Source organism: Cetorhinus maximus, chromosome 4, assembly GCF_964194155.1.
Source record: "Cetorhinus maximus chromosome 4, sCetMax3.hap1.1, whole genome shotgun sequence".
In the NCBI taxonomy this organism is placed as follows: domain Eukaryota; kingdom Metazoa; phylum Chordata; class Chondrichthyes; order Lamniformes; family Cetorhinidae; genus Cetorhinus; species Cetorhinus maximus.
This window is the reverse complement of record NC_135882.1, coordinates 108737344-108759584: the sequence shown is the minus strand read 5'-3', so window position 1 is coordinate 108759584 and position 22241 is coordinate 108737344. Positions and strand designations below refer to the sequence as shown.

The 22241-nt window shown below is 40.9% G+C and overlaps 1 protein-coding gene across 2 annotated transcripts in view; it reads left to right on the top strand.

The window, feature by feature from the left end:
- The window catches only part of rock1 (Rho-associated, coiled-coil containing protein kinase 1), a 224903-nt gene extending 203342 nt beyond the window's left edge, over window positions 1-21561 (top strand). For both annotated transcript variants that reach the window (XM_078540622.1, XM_078540621.1), the window contains 4 exons: window positions 5568-5646; window positions 7113-7374; window positions 12121-12337; window positions 20110-21561. In XM_078540622.1, the coding sequence (XP_078396748.1) occupies window positions 5568-5646; window positions 7113-7374; window positions 12121-12337; window positions 20110-20113 (562 nt within the window). In that variant the 3' untranslated portion in view covers window positions 20114-21561. The remainder of the gene's footprint in view (window positions 1-5567; window positions 5647-7112; window positions 7375-12120; window positions 12338-20109) is intronic.
- Window positions 21562-22241: the final 680 nt, after the last annotated feature.

Here is a 22241-nt window from a genome sequence, read left to right as displayed (position 1 = left end):
CTCGACTTGCCTACATGTGACTCCAGACCACAGCAATGTGGTTGATTCTTAACTGCCCTCTGAAATGGCCCAGCAAGTCACTCAATTGTATCAAGATCTACAGCAAATTTGAAGAATAAAACCGGCCAAACCAGCTGGTATAAACCTAGGCATCAGAAGTGAGAACCGCATACCCTGCCTAGTTCACCCTGCAAAGTCCTCCTTATTAACACCTGGGGATTTGTCACAAAATAAGGAGAGCTGTCCCATGGGCTAGTCAAGCAATAGCTTGACATAGCCACACTGCCTTGGTAGGATTTGAACTCATATCTCCACCGTAGGAGTCTAGGCCTCTGAAGTATTAGTTCAGTAACATTATCACTTGGCTACCATTCCCCATTATGTGAAACAACAGAGGTACCGCCACTGGAATTTGTTTCAAGCACCATCCACCCACCCGAATCATACCTTGCAGCCAATATTCCAATTTCTCCTTCACCATCCCTAGTTATGACAGGACAGACCCACCAAATGTGAACCCCATGCAGTCTCATTGCATCAGGTCAAACATGGTAAAAGAAATCTCCTGCTGGTGACTACCATCCTCCCTCAACTGATGAATCAGTTGAATACCATGTTCTTTTCCATGTTGAAGACCACTTAGAAGAAACACTAAGGGTAGCAAGGGCACAGAATGTACTCTGGGTGGGAGACTTCAATGTTCATCACCAAGAGTGGCTTCCTAGCACTACTATTGTCCAACCCCTGAAGGATATATCTGCCAGATTGGGCCTGCAGCAACTGGTGAGAGAAACAACAAGAGCAAAATACCTACTTGACCTCATCCTCACAAATCTACCTGTCACAGAAGTATCTATCCGTGACAATATTGGCAGGAGTGACCCTGCGTAGTCCTTCTGGTGAGGAGTCCTATCTTCACATTGAGGACACCCTCCATTGTGTTGTGTTGTACTACCACAATGCTAAATGTAATGGATTCAGAATAGATCTAGCAGCTCAAACCTGGGCATTCATGAGGCACTGTGGCCATCAGCAGCACCAGAATTGTAAACAACTACAATGTGTAACCTCATGGTCCAACTTATCCCTCAGTACCATTACTACCATGTTGGGGGATCAACCTTGGATCACTGAGAAGTGCGGAGAACATGTCCAAGAGCAGCGCCAAGCTACATCTGAAAATAAGATGCAAATCTGTATGCAAACTATGCATGGAAAATAGCAGAAACAGCATGCAGAAGATAGAGCAAAGCGATCACACAGTCAACGGACCAGATCAAAGTTCTGCAGTCCTGCCACATCCAGTTGTGAATGCTGGTAACTGGAGGAGGAGGCTCCACAAATTTGTCCATCCTCAATGATGGGAGAGCCCACTACGTCAGTATCAAAGACGAGGTTGAAGCATTTGTTACAATCTTCAGCCAGAAGTGCCAAGTGTACGATCCATCTTGGCCTCTTCTTGAGGTCCCCAGCATCACAGCTGCCAGTCTTCAGCCAATTCAATTCACTCCACATAATATCAAGAAACAGTTGCAGACATTGGACACAGCAAAGGCTATGGCCCTGACAACATTCTGGCTGTAGTACTGAAGACTTGTGCTCCAGAACTAGCCACGCCCCTAGCCAACCTGTTCCTGTATAGCTACAACACTGGCATCTACCTGACAATGTGGAGAATTAGCCAGTTATGCCCTGTCCACAAAAAGCAGGACAAACCCAATCTAACCAATTACCATCTTATCAGTCTACTCTCCATCATCAGCAAAGTGATGGAAGGTGTCCTTGACAGTGTTATCAAGCTGCGCTTATTCAGCAATAACTTGATTATCACCACCCAGTTTGGGTTCCTCCAGGGCCACTCAGCTTCAGACCTCGTTACAACCTTGGTCCAAAAGTGGAAAAATGAACTGAACTCAAGGAGTGAGGTAAGAGTGACTGCCTGAGGCATCAAGGCAGTATTTGAGTGAGTGTGGCATCAAGAAATCCTAGCAAAATTTAAGTCAGTAGGACTCAGTGGAAGGGGGAGAGCTCTCCACTAGTTGGAGTCATACCTAGCAATGCTAGAGACATGTCATTTCAGCGCCAGGGTAATAGCTTAAGCCTAACCATCTTCAGCTGTTTCATCAATGACCTTCCCTCCATCCTAAGGTCAGAAATGGAGATGTTTGCTGATTATTGCACAGAGTTCTATACCATTTGCAACCCCTCAGATACTGATGCAGTCTGTGCCTGCATGCGTCAAGACATTGGCAACATTAAGGTTTGACTGATGTGTGGCATGAATGTCACTTGCCACTTAAGTGCCAGGCAATGATATCACCAACAGAAGAGAATCTAACCATCTCCATTTGATGTTCAATAGCATTACCATCACTGAATTTCCCACTATCGACATCCTGGGGTTACCATTGACAAGAAATTTAACTGGACCAGTCATATAAATACTGTAGCTACAAGAGCAGGTCAAAGAATAAGAATTCTGCAGTGAGTTACTCACCTCCTGACTCCTCAAAGCCTGTCCACCCGCTATAAGGCACAACTCAGGATGCCTGGATGAGTGCAGCTTCAACAGCATTCAAGAAGCTCGACACCGCCCAGGACAAAGCAGCCAGCTTCATTATCACACTACCCACCACCTTTAATACTCACTTCCTTCACCATTGGTGCATGGTGGCAGTAGGGTTTACCATCCATAAGATGCACTGCAGCAACTTGCCAAGATTCCTTCAACAACACTTTCCTGATCTGTGAACGCTATGATCTAGAAGGACAAGAGCAGCAAATGCATAGGAACATCACCACCAGCAAGCTCTCCTCCAAATCACACACCATCCAGACTTGGAGCTACATCACCACTACTTCACTGTCACTGGATCGACAGTCCTGTAACTCCCTAACAGCACTGTGGGACAACCTACACCACACGAACTGGAGTGGTTCGCGAAGGTGGCTCACCACCATCTTCTCAAGGTCAATTGGTGATGGGCAAAATACACTGGCCTTGCCCATGGCGTCAAGGCAGCATTTGACCAAGTATCAGATCAAGGAGAACTAGCAAAATTTAAGTCACTGGGAATCGGGGGGATAGCTCTCCACTGGTTCGAGTCATATTTAGCACAAAGAAAGATGGTTGTGGTTGTTAGAGGCCAATCATTCCAGCTCCAGAACATTGCCGCAGAAGTTCCTCAGGGCAGTGTCCTAGCCCCAACCATATTCAGCTTACCATCAATTACCTTCCCTCCAACATAAGACCAGAAGTGGGGATGTTTGCTAATGATTGCATGAATAAAAGAGCAATGGCCTACACATTAAACCAAGAATAACATTATCAAATCAGTAGATGATACTAAAAATACAGGTTGACTCAGAGGGTATTGCTAAGTAATTGCTGAAAGATTTTGTTAGATTGTTAAATAGCCATTGAAATTTACTACTCATGCATACGTTGCATATTGGACAAAAATTGTACAATAGTTAGTATCAAATCAATGAAATAGAGACCTCAAAAGGACCCAAGAATAATAGTGGAATCATTTTTGTCATTGTCTAGGTAATTTGCTGAGACTTTTTGAAAAGCTTATAAAATACAGGGATTTATAGCTAGAACAGTCTACATAATTTATTCTAAATCTTTATAATATATCAGCAGACCACATTGAGTGCTGTTTTAATTTTGACCATTGTGATGACCAAATATTTAATGTAGGTCCTCAGTTATATTCCCATCAGAAAAACCCAGATGTAATCAGCTGCTGGATCTGAAAAAATTGGTTTAAGAATGCTTCCAATGGCCACTTTCCTGATCCTCCTTCACTACAGAAATGAACATCAAATGCACCATTCTCTCCTTGCCATTAATCCCAATAACATGAAAATCCTTGGAGCCCTTGCACAATTTATTCTTGTATCAATAAGTGGGGAGCATGTGTTGGACGTAACATCAGCAGATCAGCATCAATCTTCACCCGTGTAACCTAGGGCTGTGATTACAGGAGAGTCAAGATGTGTGTCTCCACTATGGTAGCTGGAGTTCATGGAGTTTGCATCAAGGATCTAATAGTCAACAGATCAGCTGTTTCCAGTGTCATCAGGAACAGAACAATGAAATTAAGGGTGCAGAGAAAAAGTATTGACACATTGACTCATTGATCTCACATTATTGTCATAAATTCTCATAAGTACTCAAAAGTGAATACTCTATAATTGAGGTTGTGCTTTATGCCCATTGCCAGAAGTTCAGAGAGAAGCAGCAAAACTTATCCCATACGTAAAGAGATGGGTTCTGAAAAAATATTAATAAAGATTAATCTGTACAAATTATATTACTGAGGTATACAAAATATTAAATAACATAGGTAGGATGAACCCAGATCATCACCCTAATAGGATCATACATTTAATTTAGTAAAATGTAATTTTTTTTTAAGGTATTGCAAAGATATTGTAAAGCTCATGACCTTCGAATAATAAAGCTTGGGTATTAGATGTAAAAGCATGAATGTTTTGAAAACAGAGTTGGCTGCTTAATTGGGCACTACTGTGAAGTACACTTCGGTTGAATGGCCTTTATCGACTTAGTCTGTGTGCCTTCTTGTAATTTACTGGTGAATGATTAGGCTTCAGACCAGGCAATTGAAGAGGTATCAGCATGATTCTGTGCAGTAAAATGTGTTTTTAAGTCAAGAATCATAGCTTCAGCCTATTTCCATATGAGCATACTTACCCTGCTAGGAGAGCAGAAATGTAGAGTAACCACTACTGTTTGTAAACCCTTTTTCTCTGCTACACGCAGAATGTAAGATGACATAATTTCCCTAAATGTAATGTAATTTTCACAATGCGGGACTCTTGTGATGTAATGATCCTTGAACTCTGCTAATTTTGCCAATATCAACTACTGAATAGTCCAATTGCCAAGTATTTCACTAGACAATAAAACCAAACTATGAAACCGATTTTTCAGGTTGGCATTAGTGAAGTCTACCTCAATGCCATCCATTTTGATTTGTCCCTCTCCTGATATTTTCAGTCGGAAAATATTGTCAAAATAGCCAACGTCTATTATATAAAGAAGTTGGAACAAGATGCCACTCTGTATACATGAACTAATTTGGCACTGAGGATAGCAAAGCCAGATATCCCTTTCTGCGTACCAACTTGAGGAGGTGAAGAACATAGCAACAGACTTGTTGTCCTCTCTTACCAGACAATATGGCATTCACCTTATAGGGTTTTGATCATCTCAATCAAAAATTGGTGCAAAGTATTTTTGTTGGGTTGAAATGACTAATCAATCATTTAGTTCTGCAGCATCTAAATATGGCAACAAGCTTGTCATCTTCAGCAATTAAGTTCTAGTATCTATGAGTAAGAATTTTATGTTATTTTTGTTGATAGAGGGTTTTTAGCTGTAAATAGTTTTACATATAAGTACTATTAACAAAACATTGCATATCCAACACTAAATCTTAAAAGGTTTGCATGCATGTTATCTTTAAAGTTGATTTACATTTGAATTAGCACATACATAATAAAATCATTTGCATCTCTTTGCCTTTATGTTCCAGCAAATTATTCCATGTGCGCCCTGTAACACAAGGTGATGTATACAGAGCAGAAACTGGTGAAATTCCTCGGATATTACAGGTGGGCTATCAAGCATAGTTAGTTTCCATAAAGGATTTGTGATTTGGATTTTATTTTTGTTATTTCTTGTATATAAGCTGAAAGAAGCAGAGGAATGTTATGGTCGCAATGGAAAGGACATGTGTTCATATACAATTAAAATAGCATTGGGCCAGAATTTGCTGTAGAAATAAGAGAGTCTAACGGCACCAAACCATTAAAGTGTAAATTGGACAGCAACCTCCAGCAACGGCACACGAGCAATTAAAGGCTGAAACCAGGAAGTTGCTGTCCAAGCTGCCCTGCTCCTCGCAAACCTGCGCTGTACCAGTATCTCGCTAAGTGACTTGGCATTTAAGTACATGGAACAGTGTGAAGTTGCTGTACTTGCCTGATTACTACACAGTAAGTTCATCAAAAGAAGTTAACCGGATTTATTCCTCTCTCCATATTCAATTGGATTCATTAATCAAATTGACACTAACTGGTTCAGACTCTGCTGCTTATTAACTATTTCTCTCTCTCTCTCCCCCTTCTCTCTTTTGCTTTCTCTCTCTCCTCTCCCCTCCAACACCCTCACATTTTTTTCTTTCCCTCTTCCATCACTCTTCTTTCTCTCTATAATCTCCACTCAGCCAACAGAATGTGGCACGGCGCAAAATAGAGACTCCCATAGACGCAAATAAAATACACTAGCATAGGAGCCAGTTGTCCTGGTAAAGGCATTATTAAAAAGATCAGGACATGGCAGTATTTCTCAACCAACAACAATGACAACAATTTATATTTATATAGTGCCTTTAATGTAATGAAACATCTGCTCCTCCCAAAGCTGAGATGTACTGATACCTCATTAAGAGACTCAACATTGAGAGGAAGAGAGATCCTCTTGGATACCCAATCGAGGAAGAGCAACAAAAGAGACCCTGGTTGCATGTTAAGGGGAGACAAAGTCCAACCTTATTGGAGGAAAAGTCCCATCTCACAGGGACAATAAAAGAAAGAGTGTTTAATTCAGTTGTTGGGAGGGTGAGGAAAGAGAACCTGTTGAAGTGAAAGACTCTTAAAGAGGATGGGGAGGGAATAGTGAGGAGATCTGAGTTAGGGCAGGATGGAGTGAAAGGGTGAGAAACTTTGTTTACATGGCTCATCTCTGGACCACCTGAGAGCAGATGGGCGAATGCTGTTTAGTGTAGCAGACCCACACTGTCCTATGACTCACCATGTATGATGCTATAGAACAAATGTGGAAAAGGAAACCTTGCATATCCATTTGGACTTTCGCTCATGTTTCCCATAGTTACAGGTATCCTGCAGAAAGTGTGTGGCTTTGAGGATTGACTTATCTTATGTCTGTTCCCAAAGGCTTCTGCTCTTGACAAAGTTATGTGTGTAGTTTTGTGGCATATAACTTTGTAGTTTGAACCATTCATTTCAATTATTCTATGGTTTGTATTCGAATGATGTATGAATTGTGTTTCTTTCAGATACTATACGCCAATGAGGGCGAATGTCGAAAAGATGTGGAAGTAGACCCTGCGCAGTCAGCAGAAAAGCCTGACTTTATACCTCATAAAGGTCATGAATTCATTCCTACACTGTACCATTTTCCTACAAATTGTGAAGCTTGTGCAAAGCCTCTATGGCATGTCTTCAAGCCACCACCTGCATTGGAATGCAGACGATGCCATGTTAAGTGCCATAAGGATCATTTGGATAAAAAGGAAGACATGATTGTGCCATGCAAAGGTATTTTATGTGATCAATAACATGCTAACTTTCACCTTAACCTCATGTTTACTGCAAGAGACAGTTTGTTTAAGCAGATTTTTAAAACTTCGCTCATGGGATGTGGATGTCACTGTGAAGCCCAGCATTTATTGTCCTTCCCTAATTAGCATTAAGATGGTGGTGCTTTGCCACTTTTCTTGAACCGCTACATTTTGTGTGATTTGAGCACTCCTACAGTGCTGTTAGGTGGGAGTTCCAGAATGGTGTTTACCTTGGAGGAGAAATTGCAGGTGGTGGTGTTCCCATGTGCCTGCTGTCCTTGTCCTTCTGGGTGGCGGAAGTTGCAGGTTTAGGAATTGCTGTTGAAGAACCCTTAGCAAGTGTATCTAGTAGATGGTTCACATTGTAGCCGCAGTGCACTGGTGGTGGAGGGAGTGAATGTTTAAGATGGTGAACGGAGTAGCAAACTACTTGAGTATAGTTGGAGCAGTACTCATCCAGGCGAGGGGAAAATATTCCATCACACTCCTACCTTGTGTCTTGAAGATGGTGGACAGGCTTTGGGGAATTAGGAGATGAGTCACTCACTGAAAATTCCCAAGCTCTGAACTATTTTTGTATATTTATGCGACTGGTCCAGTTTCTGGTGAATGGTGTTCTCCTGACCCCCAAGATGTTGATGCTCGGGAATCAACAATGGTATTGCTATTGAATGTCATGGGGAGGTGGTTAGATTTTCTCATGTTGGAGATGATCATTGCCTGCCACCTGTGTAGCGTGAATGTTACTTGCCACTTAACGACCCAAGCCTGAATTTTGTCCAGATCTTGCTGCTTGCAGGCATGGACTACTTCATTATTTGAAGAGTTGAATGGAACCGAACACTGCTATCATCAGCAGCCTTCCCCACTTTTGACCTTATGATGGAGGGAAGATCATTGATGAAGCAACTAAAGATGGCTTGGCCCAGGACACCACCCTGAGGAAGTCTTGCAATGATGTCCTTGGCCTGAGATGATTGGCGTCCAACAACAACAGCCATCTTCCTTTATGCTAGGTATGACTCTAGCAAGTGGAGAGTTTTCCCCCAGTTCCCACTGACTTCAAATTTGCTAAGACTCCTTGATACCACCCTCATTCAAATGTTGCCTTGGTGTTAAAGGCAGTCACTCTCATCTCAACTCTGGCATTCAACAATTCTGTCCATGTTTGGTTCAAAGCTGTACTGAAGTCTGGGCTGAATGGTCCTGATGTAAACCAAATTGAGCATCAGCAAGTAAGTGCCGCTTGGTAGCACTGTCAATGGCACCTTCCATCACTTCTCTGGTGATTGAGAGTAGATTGACAGGATGGTCATTTGTCCAATTTGGCTTTGTCCTGTACTTTGTGGACAAGACATACATGGGCAATTTTTCACTTTATTGGGCAGATACCTGTGATGTAGCTATTCTGGAACTGCTTGGCTACAGGTTCGGCTAGTTCTGGAGCATAGGTCTTCAGCATTACAGCTGAGATGTTGTCAGGGCCCGTAGCTTTTGCCGTATTCAGTGCACTCAAACATTTCTTGGCAACGTGGAGTGAATTGAATTGAATTGGACTGGTTTCTATGATGGTGTGGACCTCAGGAGGAGACAAGATAAATGATTTTGCTGGCACTTCTGGCTGAAGATTATTGTAAATACTTTAGCCTTGTCTTGCATGATAGACCCTACCATCATTGATGAATAGATATAACAGGACTGCAGAGCTTTGATCAGATCTGTTGATTATGGGACCATGCTCCTGTTTAGCATGCATTTAGTCCTGTGTTGTAGCTTCACCAGGTTGACACTTCATTTTTACGTACATCTGGTTCTGCTGCTAGCTTCTACACTCCTCACTGAACCAGGGTTGAATGAGGGATATGCTGGGCCATGAGGTTGCTGTTGCTGCTGATGGCCCACAGTGCCTAATATTTTGAGCTGCTAAATCTGTTCAGAATCTATCCCATTTAATATGATGGTAATATCATACAACACAATCAAGGCTGGTCTCGGCAAAAGGATGGACTTTGTTTCCACTAGGACTGTGCTGTGATGGTTCCTACCAATACAGTCACAGACAGATGCACCTGCGTGAGGTAGATTGGTGAGGATGAGGTCAGGTAGGTTTGTCCCTTGTGATTGTTGTCTCACCACCTGAAACAGGCCAGTCTGGCAGCTATGACCTTCAGAACTTGGTCAGCTGTGGTGCTACCAGTGCCCCACCCAGACCTTCATAGAAAGTATATCAAGCAGATACTGCAATGCCCCACCCAGAGTATGTTCTATGCCTTTGCTTCTTCAGTGCTTCTTCCAAGTGGTATTCAAGGGCAGCAGATGGATGGGAACACCACCATCTGGAAGTTCCCCTCCAAGAAACTCACCATCCTGACTTAGAAATATATTGCCATTCCTCCACTGTCACTGGGTCAAAATCTTAGAACTCCCTTCCTAACAGCATTGCAGGTGTACCTACACTACATGGACTGCAGCAGTTCAATAAGGCAACTCACCATCACCTTCTCAAGCGCAGCTAAGGATGGACAATAAATACTGGCCCAGCCAGTGAAGCCCACATCTCATGAATGAATAATAAAAAACAAACATGGAGGAATGCTGATTGATCAACTGGGAGTGCAGTAGGTGATGATCAGCAGAAAATTTCCTTGCCCATGAGACATTTAGGGGTCCAAATTCAATGTTGAAACTCCCAGGGCCGGTCCCTCCCACTGCATAGCTCTGTGCCATCATGCCTGATGGACCCACCCTGCTGGTGGGACAGGACATACCCAGAGATGTTAATGGTGGAGTCTGGGGCAGGATTGAAAAATCTTGTGTGCGGGACTATGGCAGACTGTTGCTTGTCTAGTCTGTAACACAGCTCTCCCAATTATGGCACAGGTTCCCAAATGTTCTTGACTTTGCAGGGTCTACTGGGCTTAATGTGCCTTTATCATGTCCAGTGCTTCGGTCAATTACCTGGTTTTATTATTCTTATAGTTTTGTTTAGGTAGTTAAGGATTAGTCACATTGCTGTGGGTCTGTAAGCATGCATAGGCCAGACAGGGCAAGGACAGCAGATTTCCTTCAGGTGGGTTTTTATGACAACCTGGTAGCTTCATGGTCACCTTTGGTTTTTTTTCCACGTTTATTTAATTAACTGAATTTAAATTTCCCAGCTACCATGGTGATATTTGAACTCACCATTCTGGATCATTAGCCGGGAGCTCTGAATTACTAGCCCAGTAACCACTATGCCACCATACCTGTATCCGTGTTTCTTATGAACCGAAATTTACGCAGCGAATGTATTATTGAATAGGATACTCTGCTATAAGATTCAGTACTTCACGAACTGCTCACCATGACCTCCTGTCTATTTTCAAATATCTCACTGTCTGACCTATATACTCAGGCTAAAACTAATCACTGTAATTTATTTACAAGCAGGTGAATTACAGAAGTAGAAAGCCATCGCAAAAAGCAGTACCATACATGACTTATAAATTTTTGAAAACAAATTGCTGAGTTTTTCAGAAGTCCTTTCTAGTAACTTTTATACTAAGTCAATGCTGTCTTTGTAGTAAAAGCAGGCTTCTTGGAAGAACAAACAATTTTTTATGAATGGTCAGGCAATCAGGATTGGGATTTTTAACCAGTTGAGGAGTTAAGGTATGGATAGCAGTTACTTGTTGTCTGTAGTGTATTTGCACAGACTGCATTCTCACCAAACTAACGTGCCACCCCATCCCCCACCAACTCCCCAACATGTGTAATGTCCAACATCCCAGCCATCTAAGCTTACGTTTGGCATCTTATCACAACAGAAACTATTTGGAATGTTTGATAAACTTCCTATGAAGATCTGTTTCTGTCAGATACACTGTACAGATTTCACAATTGGAGCTTATCTTCTTAAATTTCTTGTTGTAAAACATTACAAGAACTTATAATTGAATTGAAAAAGAAAAACTAAAAAAATGCTCTTAGAGTATAGAGTAAGAGTAATATTGCACTTCCAAATAAAGATCTCAAATTCGTATTTTAAACTATTTTTGCCCTTAAGTGTTGCTTATGGCTTATAATGGCAATAACATTGATGGGTCACTTGTACAAAGAGACTACCTTCCAAATCCTTTAGTGACCTTCATGTATAGGGCCACCAGAAATCTATTTCAGTTTTTGGCTAGTTACTGTGCCTCTTTTCAAATGAGAACTCTTTTATTACTGGAAAATAACATTAAATTTTGGTTTATAGCAGCTTCATTAAATTTGAAATGTGCGACAACAAAAAAATCTAGTGAGTTTTTACTGTCAGTTATCTTTCACGACGTATATTTCATCTCCATGTTTGAGGGAAAAATAAATATTTGCCATCTTAGTATTTTATAATGTTCCTTGATGAACAACAAGCTAATAGAACACAGTTTAAAATATTCCTGAGAAGTAGAACATTGCTATACCACACACTATCAAATAGATTTGTAAGATGTAAGTTGTCACCAATAATGTTACCTCTCCCCTCTAGTAAGATGCCAAACTGAGGTAAGGCATTCGACTTTCAAGTCACCCAGTCAATTTAATGTGCTTCTTCTGATGCCTGATTAGGGAGTTCATTACAGGTTTATAGGAACATGTTATCTGTCTAATTTTATTCGTCAAACTGCAAAGTAACTAGAACAGGGGGGGAGAGGAATGCAGAATTTTATTATTGACCTTTGCTAAAAGTGTGTTTTCTCCTTAGTGAATTATGACGTTAACACAGCTAGGGATATGTTGCTACTGGCAAACTCTCAGGATGAACAGAAAAGATGGATTGGACATTTAGTGAAGAAGATCCCTAAGAATCCACCAGCTGCCTCATCCTTTGTGCGAGCTTCTCCCAGGACTTCTTCTACAAGATCAGCGCCAAACCAATCTTTTCGCAAACCTGCCAAACATATTGTTCCAGTCAAGCCCAGGTAATATATTAGGTAAAAGATTTTCTTCTGGTGTAAACCTGTGGAAAGTGACAGGATTGAAGTTATTGAGTTACAGTTTTCATGGAAGAGTGGATGGTTCATAGACTACAATCCCACAAACACTGAAGAACATCCTGTGATTCGAAGCAAGAGAGATTAAATTGACTTAGTCGCTATATCAGTGACCCTGAAAGTGACAGTTAAATTGAGTTAGATTGCAAATTGTTTATGCTGCCCTTACATGGCTCTAACATGGCTCTAACGTGGAACATGGCTCTAAATTAATCCTCTCTACACTAGCTGCTAAGAGTTCTAAATGCTATTCATGGAGAGCTGGAACCAAAGAATTATGCATTAAAAAGTTGAAATTCTGCAAAGTTTTGAAGTAAGAATAGCAAAAGTGAATGCAAATTAAGGCAGTGAGCTTAAATACAGTTCTCAAATCTTGAACATCAGAAGCAAAGAAACTTGCATTATATAGCACAATTCACATTCATGGGACTTCTCAAAGCACTGTGTAATGAATGAAACACTCTTGGTGCAGTCATTGTTGGTTTGTACTGTTTATTATATATCATATGTTTTATCTCATGCACTAGCCAGTTTACACAGTGAGGTCCCACAAACAGTTTTGAAATCAATGACCAATTAATCACCAGGTTGGTGATGTTGGGTGAGGGATAAATGCTGGCCAGAACACTGAGACAACTTCCCTGCTTCTTTTCAGATAGTTTTATGGGCTCTTTCATGTTCACCGAGATGTTGATGGGATCTCATTTTAACATTTTATTAAGGAAAAGGTACCTCTGAAAATGCAGCATTTCCTAAATTGTGCAGTGAAATGTCAAACTAGATTAACCTCTTGAGTCAAAGATGTGAAAGCTACCACTGAGCCAGCCAAATATTCAAGATACTGTAGTTTTATAAATGACTGTAAATAGTTATAAATAAGGATTAAGAACTCATGAAATAACAGCTGAAAAAATTGGCATAATAGCTGAATTAGGGCATATGATTTGTGAAAGAGGAAAGGTTATTTATTCCTCAACAACAATTAACATTATAAAACACAGTTCCTATTGTAGATGAAAGTCCTGGGGGCCTTACATGCTAGATGGTTAGGGTAGTGGACCCTGAGAAAGTAAAAGGATATTGGAGGAGGAGATATGAAGGTAAAAGGTTAAAGCTGAAGAAATAGGTATCTATGAGGCTTTTGAAAGCAGAGAGGGATAAGAAGCCAGTGTGGTTTCAGAAGATAATTCCAGAGGGGCAAGTAGACCAGCCTCTGATAATGAATTAAAAGGGGTAGGAAATGAGAAGTAATCCAGAAATAGAGGAAGAAGAACCTTTAAGATACTGAGGGGTCTTGACAGGGTGCATGTGAAGAGGGTGTTTCCTCTTGTGGGAGAATCTAGAATGAGAGGTCATGGTTTAAAAATAAGGGGTCACTCAATTAAAATAGAGATGAGGAGAAATTTTTTCTGAAGGTCGTGAGTCATTGGAACTCTCTTCCTTAAAAGACAGTGGAAGCAGAGGCTCAGCTAGATAGATTCTTGATTAACAAAGGGGTGAAAGGTTATCGGGGATAGGCAGGAATGTGGGGTTGAGGTTACAGTCAGATCAGCCATGATCTTATTGAATGGCGGAGCAGACTCGAGGGGCTGAGTGGCCTACTCCTCCTAATTCTTATGCTCATATGTAACATTTCCCTGATGAGGTTAAGCAAGACCAGGGAGAGATTTGAAGTTGAGGACAAGGAGCTTGAAACTGACATCCTGGAATGCAGGGAGTCAGAAAGTATATAGAATTACATCAAATTTACAGTCTAGAAACAGGCCATTCAGCCCAAATATCTATGCCAGTGTTTATGCTCCACATGATTCTCCCCCCACTGTACTTCATCTAACCCTATCAGCAAATCCTTCTGTTTCATTCTCCCTCACGTACTTGCCTAGCTTCCTCTAAAATGCATCTGCATTATGGAGTGATGGATGTATGGAAATTTATGTCGCAGAGGACTAATAGTGTAATATTCTAGATAGGGTGAACTTTATGGAAGGTGAAGGGTAGAGCCAGCAAGGCCAATAGGGAAAGTATTGAAGAGATGTTGCACAAGATAGATGGCAAAACATGGAATAAAGTTTTACCAGTGGTGGGGTGAGTAGAAGATTTAAACTGGTATCATTCAGGAGGAGGAGAAAGGTGATCTTGACAATGGACACGATGTAAAGTTTAAAGTGAGACTAGGATTTAATAACAGAGGTTGCATTTCGCTGTATTTGCCCTGAGCATGCAGAAGGTCAATGCAGTTGAAACCAGCAGATGGTTGATGGCGAGAGCAAATCAGGGTTGCTTCAGTGTCATCAACATTACCCCATAGGAAATGTCACTTTATTTGGTTCTTGATGTCAGGAAAACATCATAAGATATAGCAACATTTGTGGAGTTGATACTGGTGCCAGAATTGGTGACATGTCAAAGCTGAGATCCATTTTTGTGATGTTGTGGATTAGCATGTGGATGACAAAAAGAAAATGATAAAGGATGGAGCTGGGGCATATTGAAAGTGATTGTGTAAACATAGGAGGAGAAATAGTTTAAGATTGTGTCATTGTGGGAGAGGTTGGAATGAAACCTGTGAGTGCAGTAGCCTGTGAGGAAGAAGCAATGGAAATATTGAAATGATCAACAGTAAGGAAGGTGACAAAGACGTTCAGGAGACCCAGATCAGCAATGAACCATAGCCACAGTTACACAGGATGTCATTGGTGACTGACTGGGAAAATCTGTGCTTTGAGCTGGTTTGAAACCAGATTTGAACCAGGAGAGTTGTGAGCGAGTTCCCCTCCAAGCCACACCATCCTGACTTGGAGCTAAATCGCCATTCCTTCACTGTCGCTGGGTCAAAATCTTGGAACTCCCTTCCTAACAGCAGTTTGGGTGTACCTACTCCATATGGACGGCAGTGGTTCAAGAAGTCAGCTCACAGCCACCTTTTCAAGGGAAATTAGGGATGGGCAATAAATTCTGACCTAGCCAGCAACACCCACATCCCGTCAAAGAATAAAACAAAGTGTGAGTTATTTTTCAGTAGCAACAATTCTTTAAAGGACTTGGGGGATGAATACAGGTTACTGATAAGGCCACAGTTTGAAAATATAAGTTTGGAAGCGGTTGGAAGTTTGGCAGTGCCAGAAAGCATGGTGTCAGTAAGAGGCATTTGGTAGCCTAGAGCTCAATAGAACGTTTAGGAAGTAGGTAACAAGCTTCATTTCTGTCAATAAATTTGTAAAGAGATCTTGAGATGGGCATTGGTGAAGAATGGGGGCTGGATTAGGATGGATCTAGAAGGACTGATGGACATCATGGATAAAGTGAGACTAATGAAGAAGAATGGGGAGAAACTGTAGAGAGATAGGTAATTGATAATTGTCTTTAGCCCTGTCACAAACTTTGTACAGATGTCACTGATTCCATCCTACTCCCTGGCCACTGTCTTAGGTTGGACCAAGCTTTTGCAGCCTTGCCATCCACTTACCTGAGCCGACTTTCAAATTCCATATCCTCCCCATCATAATCACCACCTAGCTCCACATCTGTAACATTGCCCATCTCACTCCTGCTTCAGCCTATACTCTGCTGCTCATCCATGCCATTATCAACTTCAGCCTTCCATCCTCCATGCTTAAATTTATCCAAAATTTTTCTGCCTGCTGCATCCTTTCCAGCATCATAAATACTTTGGTACTACCTTCTTCCTTGGGAAAGACAGGTACAAAGTCATAGTGAAAAAGGAGGTTGTTGAGATACTGGATGTGCTAAAAATTGACAAAAAGAAGGTACTAGAAACACTGCCTGTATTTAAAGTTGATAAGTCACCGGAAACTGATAGGATATATGAGGATGCTAAGGGAAGTAAGGGTAGAAATTGCAACGGTTCAGGCCATAATTTTCCACTCCTCCTTAGATAAGGGGTGATGCCAAAGGACTGGAGAATTGCAAATCTTACACTCTTGTTCAACAAAAGGTATAAGGATAAATCCAGCATCTGCAGGTTAGCCAGTTTAACCACCTGCATTGGGAAAGCTTTTAGAAAATCCACAAAATTAACAGCCATTTGGACAAGTACAAATTAATTCAGGAAGGCAGCACGGATTTGTTAAAGGCAAATCGTGTTTAATTGATTGAATTTTTTGATGACTTAACAGATGGATTGATGAGGGTAATATGGTTGATGTGTATATAAACATCTGAAAGGCATTTGATAAAGTATCACTTTATAGGTTTGGCAGCAACATTGAAGCCCATGGAATAAAAGGGACTGTGTTAAGATGCATGTGACCATATGGCTGAGTGACAGGAAGCAGAGAGTAGCGGTGAATAGTTGTTTCTTGGAGGAAGGTATACACTGAGGTTCCCCATGCTTCAGTACTAGGACCACTGCTTTTCTTGATGAGGCACAATTTCAAAATTTGCAGATGACAATGGAAGTATTTTGAACTATGAAGAGGTTAATAGTAGACTTTGAGGACAAGGTTTGGTGGAATGGGCAGAAACTTGGCAGATGAAATTTAATGTTGAGAAGTGTGAAGTGATACATTTTGATAGGAAGAACAAGGTCAGGCATTACAAAATAAAATAAAATGATTCCAAATAGGATGCAGTAATAGAGAGATCTGGGAGATATATGTGCACAGATTATTGGAAGTGGCAGAGCAGGTTCAGACAGTGGTTGAAAAGGCTTACGGATCCTGGGCTTTATAAATAGAAGTATGGATTACAAAAGCAAGGAAGTTATGATAAACCTTTTATAAAACTCTGGTTCGACCACAACTGGAGTATTGTGTCCAGTTCTGGGCACTGCATTTTAGGATGGGAGAGCTTTAGTAAGGGCACAGAAAAGAATTATGAGAATGGCTCCAGGGATGTGGAACTTCAGTTACATGGGGCAGGATTTTGAGTTCGGCGGGCGCCCACGATCGGCGGGCCCGGGAGCAGCCGGGGAACAGACGCCCAACCGTGATTTCATGCTGGCTGGGCAACTAACGGCCAGCCAGCATGAAACATGCACTGAAAGGCCCAGTGCTGCCGGGGTGGGGGTGGGGGTGGGAGGAAGGTGAGTGCTGGTCAGCACAGGCACAGGGAGCGCGGAATGAAAGCTTCCTGAAGGCAGGGAGCTGAACAATTTAAATGCAAAGAATAAAGATTTTAAAATCCAGAAAAAATGCCCACGCATCAGAATCAGTCACCTGAACATATACAAGATGAAAATTCTGTCCATATGTTTTTATTTTTTAAAATTTAATAACTGAAACCTCATCCTGCCCATGGATGAGGTTTCCTGAAAGGCCACCTGGCTGATTTGCCCACCCACCAACCGTAACATTGGACCGGCAACGAAAAATCTCCATTAATTGCACCGTTAATAGGCTTAATAGCCCTCTCAATTGTTGGTGGGTGCGCTTCCGAGTTTAGCATGCGCCCGCCGACGTCATCACATGCTGTTTCACACTCGAGTGGGTCGGGCGAGAGCCCACACACCGAGTGAAAAATTCTACCCCCCATGGATAAATTGGAGAAGCTGGAGTTCTTCTCCTTAGAGAAGGTTTAGAAGAGATTTGATAAAAGGGTTCAAAATTATGCAGGGTTCAGACAGAGTAGATAGAGAGAAACTGTTAGCATTGGCAGAAGGATTGAGAACCAGAGGACACTGGTTTTAAAATGTTTGGCAAAAGATCCAACACCAGCACAACGAAAATATTTCTTGCGCCACAAGTGGTTAGGATCTCGAATGCACCACTTGAGGTTGTGGTGTAGGCAGATACAATCATGGCTTTCAAAAAAGAATTGGATAAGCATCTGAAGAGAGAACATTTTCAGGGTCACAGGGCGTGGGATTAACTGAGTTGCTCTTGTAGAGAGATGCTATAGATCGAATGGCCTCCTGTGCTGTAACCATTTAATGATTGCCCGCCTTTCAAAAACTTGCCATGATCTCAAAGTACTTTATTTTACAGCGCACTGCATCACTATGCAAAGTTTATTTTGTCCTGCCTGACCATAGACCCATTCTAGTTCTGTCTGTGTAGAGTTGTTCATCCTACAGCCAACTTGAAGACAGGAGAGGTCCACATCTTTCCTTCCAGTAAGTTGCTTGCACTGTTATACTGGCAGAGAAATTCTTTGACTCATGTTTGGTTGGCATTATTTTGCCAGAGGTGCAATGGAGACCCTATTCAAGGTTAACACATTAAGCTGCTATTTTTTAGGGCAGGGCACAGAAAGAAATGGGCATATTGGAGGTAAGGAAAAGTCAGCCAGTATTCTTGCTCCTGACCACCTGCTGGAAGTGCACAAATGTGGATACCCGATATGGGCAAGATCAGGCTTGGCTGTCATGCATTCTCCTCTGCCTGCCACCTGCCTCCCCCCACCGACCCACCCCCGGCACCAACCCACCCTTGCATTTCGATAAATTGGCAAGATTCAGTATTCGTGTAGAAAATGGATAAAAGGAAACCTGATACCCATGAATCAATTTCCAGAAAGGAGTCAATAACGTCAGGAGGTTAATGGGAGAATCAGTGAGATAAGGCGAAAGGAAAAAGGAAGTATCTTTCATACAAAGAGGTTAGAAAATTCTTATCTTTTTTGAATTGTAAAAGACTCTGCCTTCAGCCATTTAAGTTCTGGAATTCCCTCACTAAGCTCTTTGCCTCTCCACTTCCCTCACCTCCTTTAAGACACTGCTGAAACCTACCTCTTTGACCAAGCATTTGGCTACCAGTCCTAATGTCTCATTCTTTCACTCAGTTGCACTTTTTGTTTGATTATGTTCCTATGAAACGCCATGGGACATTTTACTATGTTAAAAGCACTATATAATTGCAAGTTGTTTCCGTAGCTGTAAGAAGGTGAAGTGAAGTGATGTGGCAGGAAACAATTCATATAGATAAAAACAAAAAACTACTGCGGATGCTGGAAATTCCAAATACACAAGTTGTCTACAGCAATCCAACATAACAGCCGAATCCAAGTCAATCCTATATGAATTGTTAACAAAAACAGAATTACCTGGAAAAACTCAGCAGGTCTGGCAGCATCGGTGGAGAAGAAAAGAGTCGACGTTTCGAGTCCTCACGACCCTTCAACAGAACAGTTCTGTTGAAGGGTCGTGAGGACTCGAAACGTCGACTCTTCTTCTCCACCGATGCTTAGAGAGCTGGTGAGTTTTTCCAGGTAATTCTGTTTTTGTTAACAATTCATATAGGATTGACTTGGATTCGGCTGTTATGTTGGATTGCTGTAGACAACTTGTGTATTTGGAATGGGGGCTGGGGGGAAATCAACCAATGTTTCCATTCCTGATCATCCAGTGGCATCCTGTTGGAAGCTGTGCATTAGACACTAGAATTCCTGGTACTCAGTGGAAGAAAGACTACATCTGAAAGATACTACAGAGCTGCCGGGGATAGCAGAACTATACCTGAGCAGAAAAGGCCTAAAATGGACAGATTGGGACACAAAACATTGTAACAAAGAAAAACTCTGTGTTCCTTTTGCACAATGACTGAGAAATAGTGGTATAGTCTGTAAATCATAGTTTCTATAATGAGGTAAATAATAATTTATTCTGCAAATCAAATAAAATGTATTGTTTTCTTGAAGCTCCTTGCTGCTTTTGGCAGATGTGTTTTCATACTTTATTCTAGCTGCTGTGTTCAGGTAGATGTCAAAGTTCTGTTGATCATGTCTTTTTTTTTATATTTCAGCTAACCACCTATGGAATTGGGATCTAAAATTCTACAGGTTTTCTAAGGTCACAAACTGGTGCAAAATGGATTTGATTCCTTCCAATACAAACATTGCAAATGTCAGGGTTTCAATTATTGTTTAAGCCCTGCCTCCCATTCCTCATGTGTTCGAAGCACGCGAAAGACTATTCACTGTGTGTTACCCACATTACCATAGTTATTTTTTACAATTGCAACAGATAAAGCATAGCTAGAAATAAGTTTTTTTTTCTCTGTAATAATCAATTGAACACTGGGGTAGATCATTATGGAATAGCTCATTGAGCTTTCTTTATCGTATCATTTAAATAAGTAAGGGATAGGGCAGCCACAGTTGAGGGAATAGTTTAGGCTAAATAGGAGGGAAGGTGTGGAATCAAAGTACTGAAAATACAAGCACAGGACAAGATGGAACTGCTTTGAAGATGGTGTCAAATGCTTGAAAAGACCAATGACATCATGGAATCTGTTATGTCTTCAAACTTTTCATACCTTCAGTGCAGATCTGTTGAGATTTTAAAACCTAAAATCTTTTGGCTTTAGGATGGAAAAGTTTTGTGAACTGCTCATTTAAATGCTTATAAATTATACTGTTCCAAATGCTTCAGTTGAAAATGTATAGAACTGAGAAAAATGAACAGGGCGTTTCACTCTTGATCTATGCATTTTTTGCCAAGCCATAGTGGTTCATGGATTGATGAACAACTAGAAATAACAGAAGCATTAGGAAAGTAGCAACAATTCAGAACAACCAGGTTTATGAGTATATTGGGGGGTACATTATTTTGTAATTTTATAAATATATTGCCTTACATTTGCAAATGGATTCTTATCAGATGATAGACAACATTAACTTAACAGATAAATTGTGCACTGTTTAAAATGTAAATTATTCTACTCAAGACACTTTAACAGGAATAACATTGTCCTGTTGGTGCCTTACTTTTGAAGAACTGTTTTACTGCCATATAATTAATGCAACATAATTTCAAATAACTGTATTTGCTTAAACATTTTCCTTTGCATTGTGAAATGTATTTTAAGTTAAGATTTTATTTTGGGTATAATTTTGAATGCAATGTTAAGGTGAATAAACTGCCTGTAATGAGTGGGATTTATTCATAGGAAACCATGCAGGAAACTTGAAATGTAGAAGGCATATTAAGTACGATTTGTTTCTGTGAATTATTTCAGGAGTCACTCCAGTAATATAGGAATTACTGTATTTGCTGTTTTATCTCTTGCCAGTCAGCAGGAACACATTCATGATATGGTTTACTTCACCCAGTACCTCCCAAAATAATTTATAATAGCTTTGCAGTTACATGTATTAAAGCACTGGAAATTGGACTTTTGTTTAGGAACGCATGTTTTAAATGATACTGAACGTCGCACTGATGGATATGTACCAATAAACATATCTTATCTACATGTATCTGCCTGTTTTAATATGGTGGGAAATGGTTCCCACGTTGCTGACTTTTCTGCTGTTGTCATTGTCCACCAAAATATGCAGCATGAATCTTTGATATTGAAGTAGAATTTATTCATTCACTGAAGAAAGAATTGTTGTTTATGGCAGTCACTTTGTACACTGCAAAGTCCCACCAACAATTGATAAATAACTAGATAATCTATTTTAGTAATGTTGGTTGAGAGAGGAATGAGGATACCATACTCGCTGCAACTGGTCTGATAGTGGCATGCGATCTTTTGCATACACCTGAATATGCTAATGAAGTCTTAGTTTCATGTCTCTTTTGGAAAGTGAAATCTCTAACAATGCAGCAATCCCTCAGTACTGCACAAGTGTCGACGTAGAGGACCTGCTGATGTCCTGGAATGGATTTTGATCATGCAACTTTTATAGCTCAAAGACAACAGTGCTATCTGAGCCAAACTGACACATTTAAACTAAGTAGTTCCTTGAACTTTAAATATTATGGGGAGTGAGCAGGAGTAGGATTGGACTTGAAGAAGAAAAACACCATAGCAAACTTGGACTGAATGGCCTGTACCATTTTGTTATTGAACTTAGATTGCAGTCTTATCAAACTCCTGCTACAAAATTTCTTCCACTTCTAGTAAAGGCAGCACTAGTCAATCCTTCA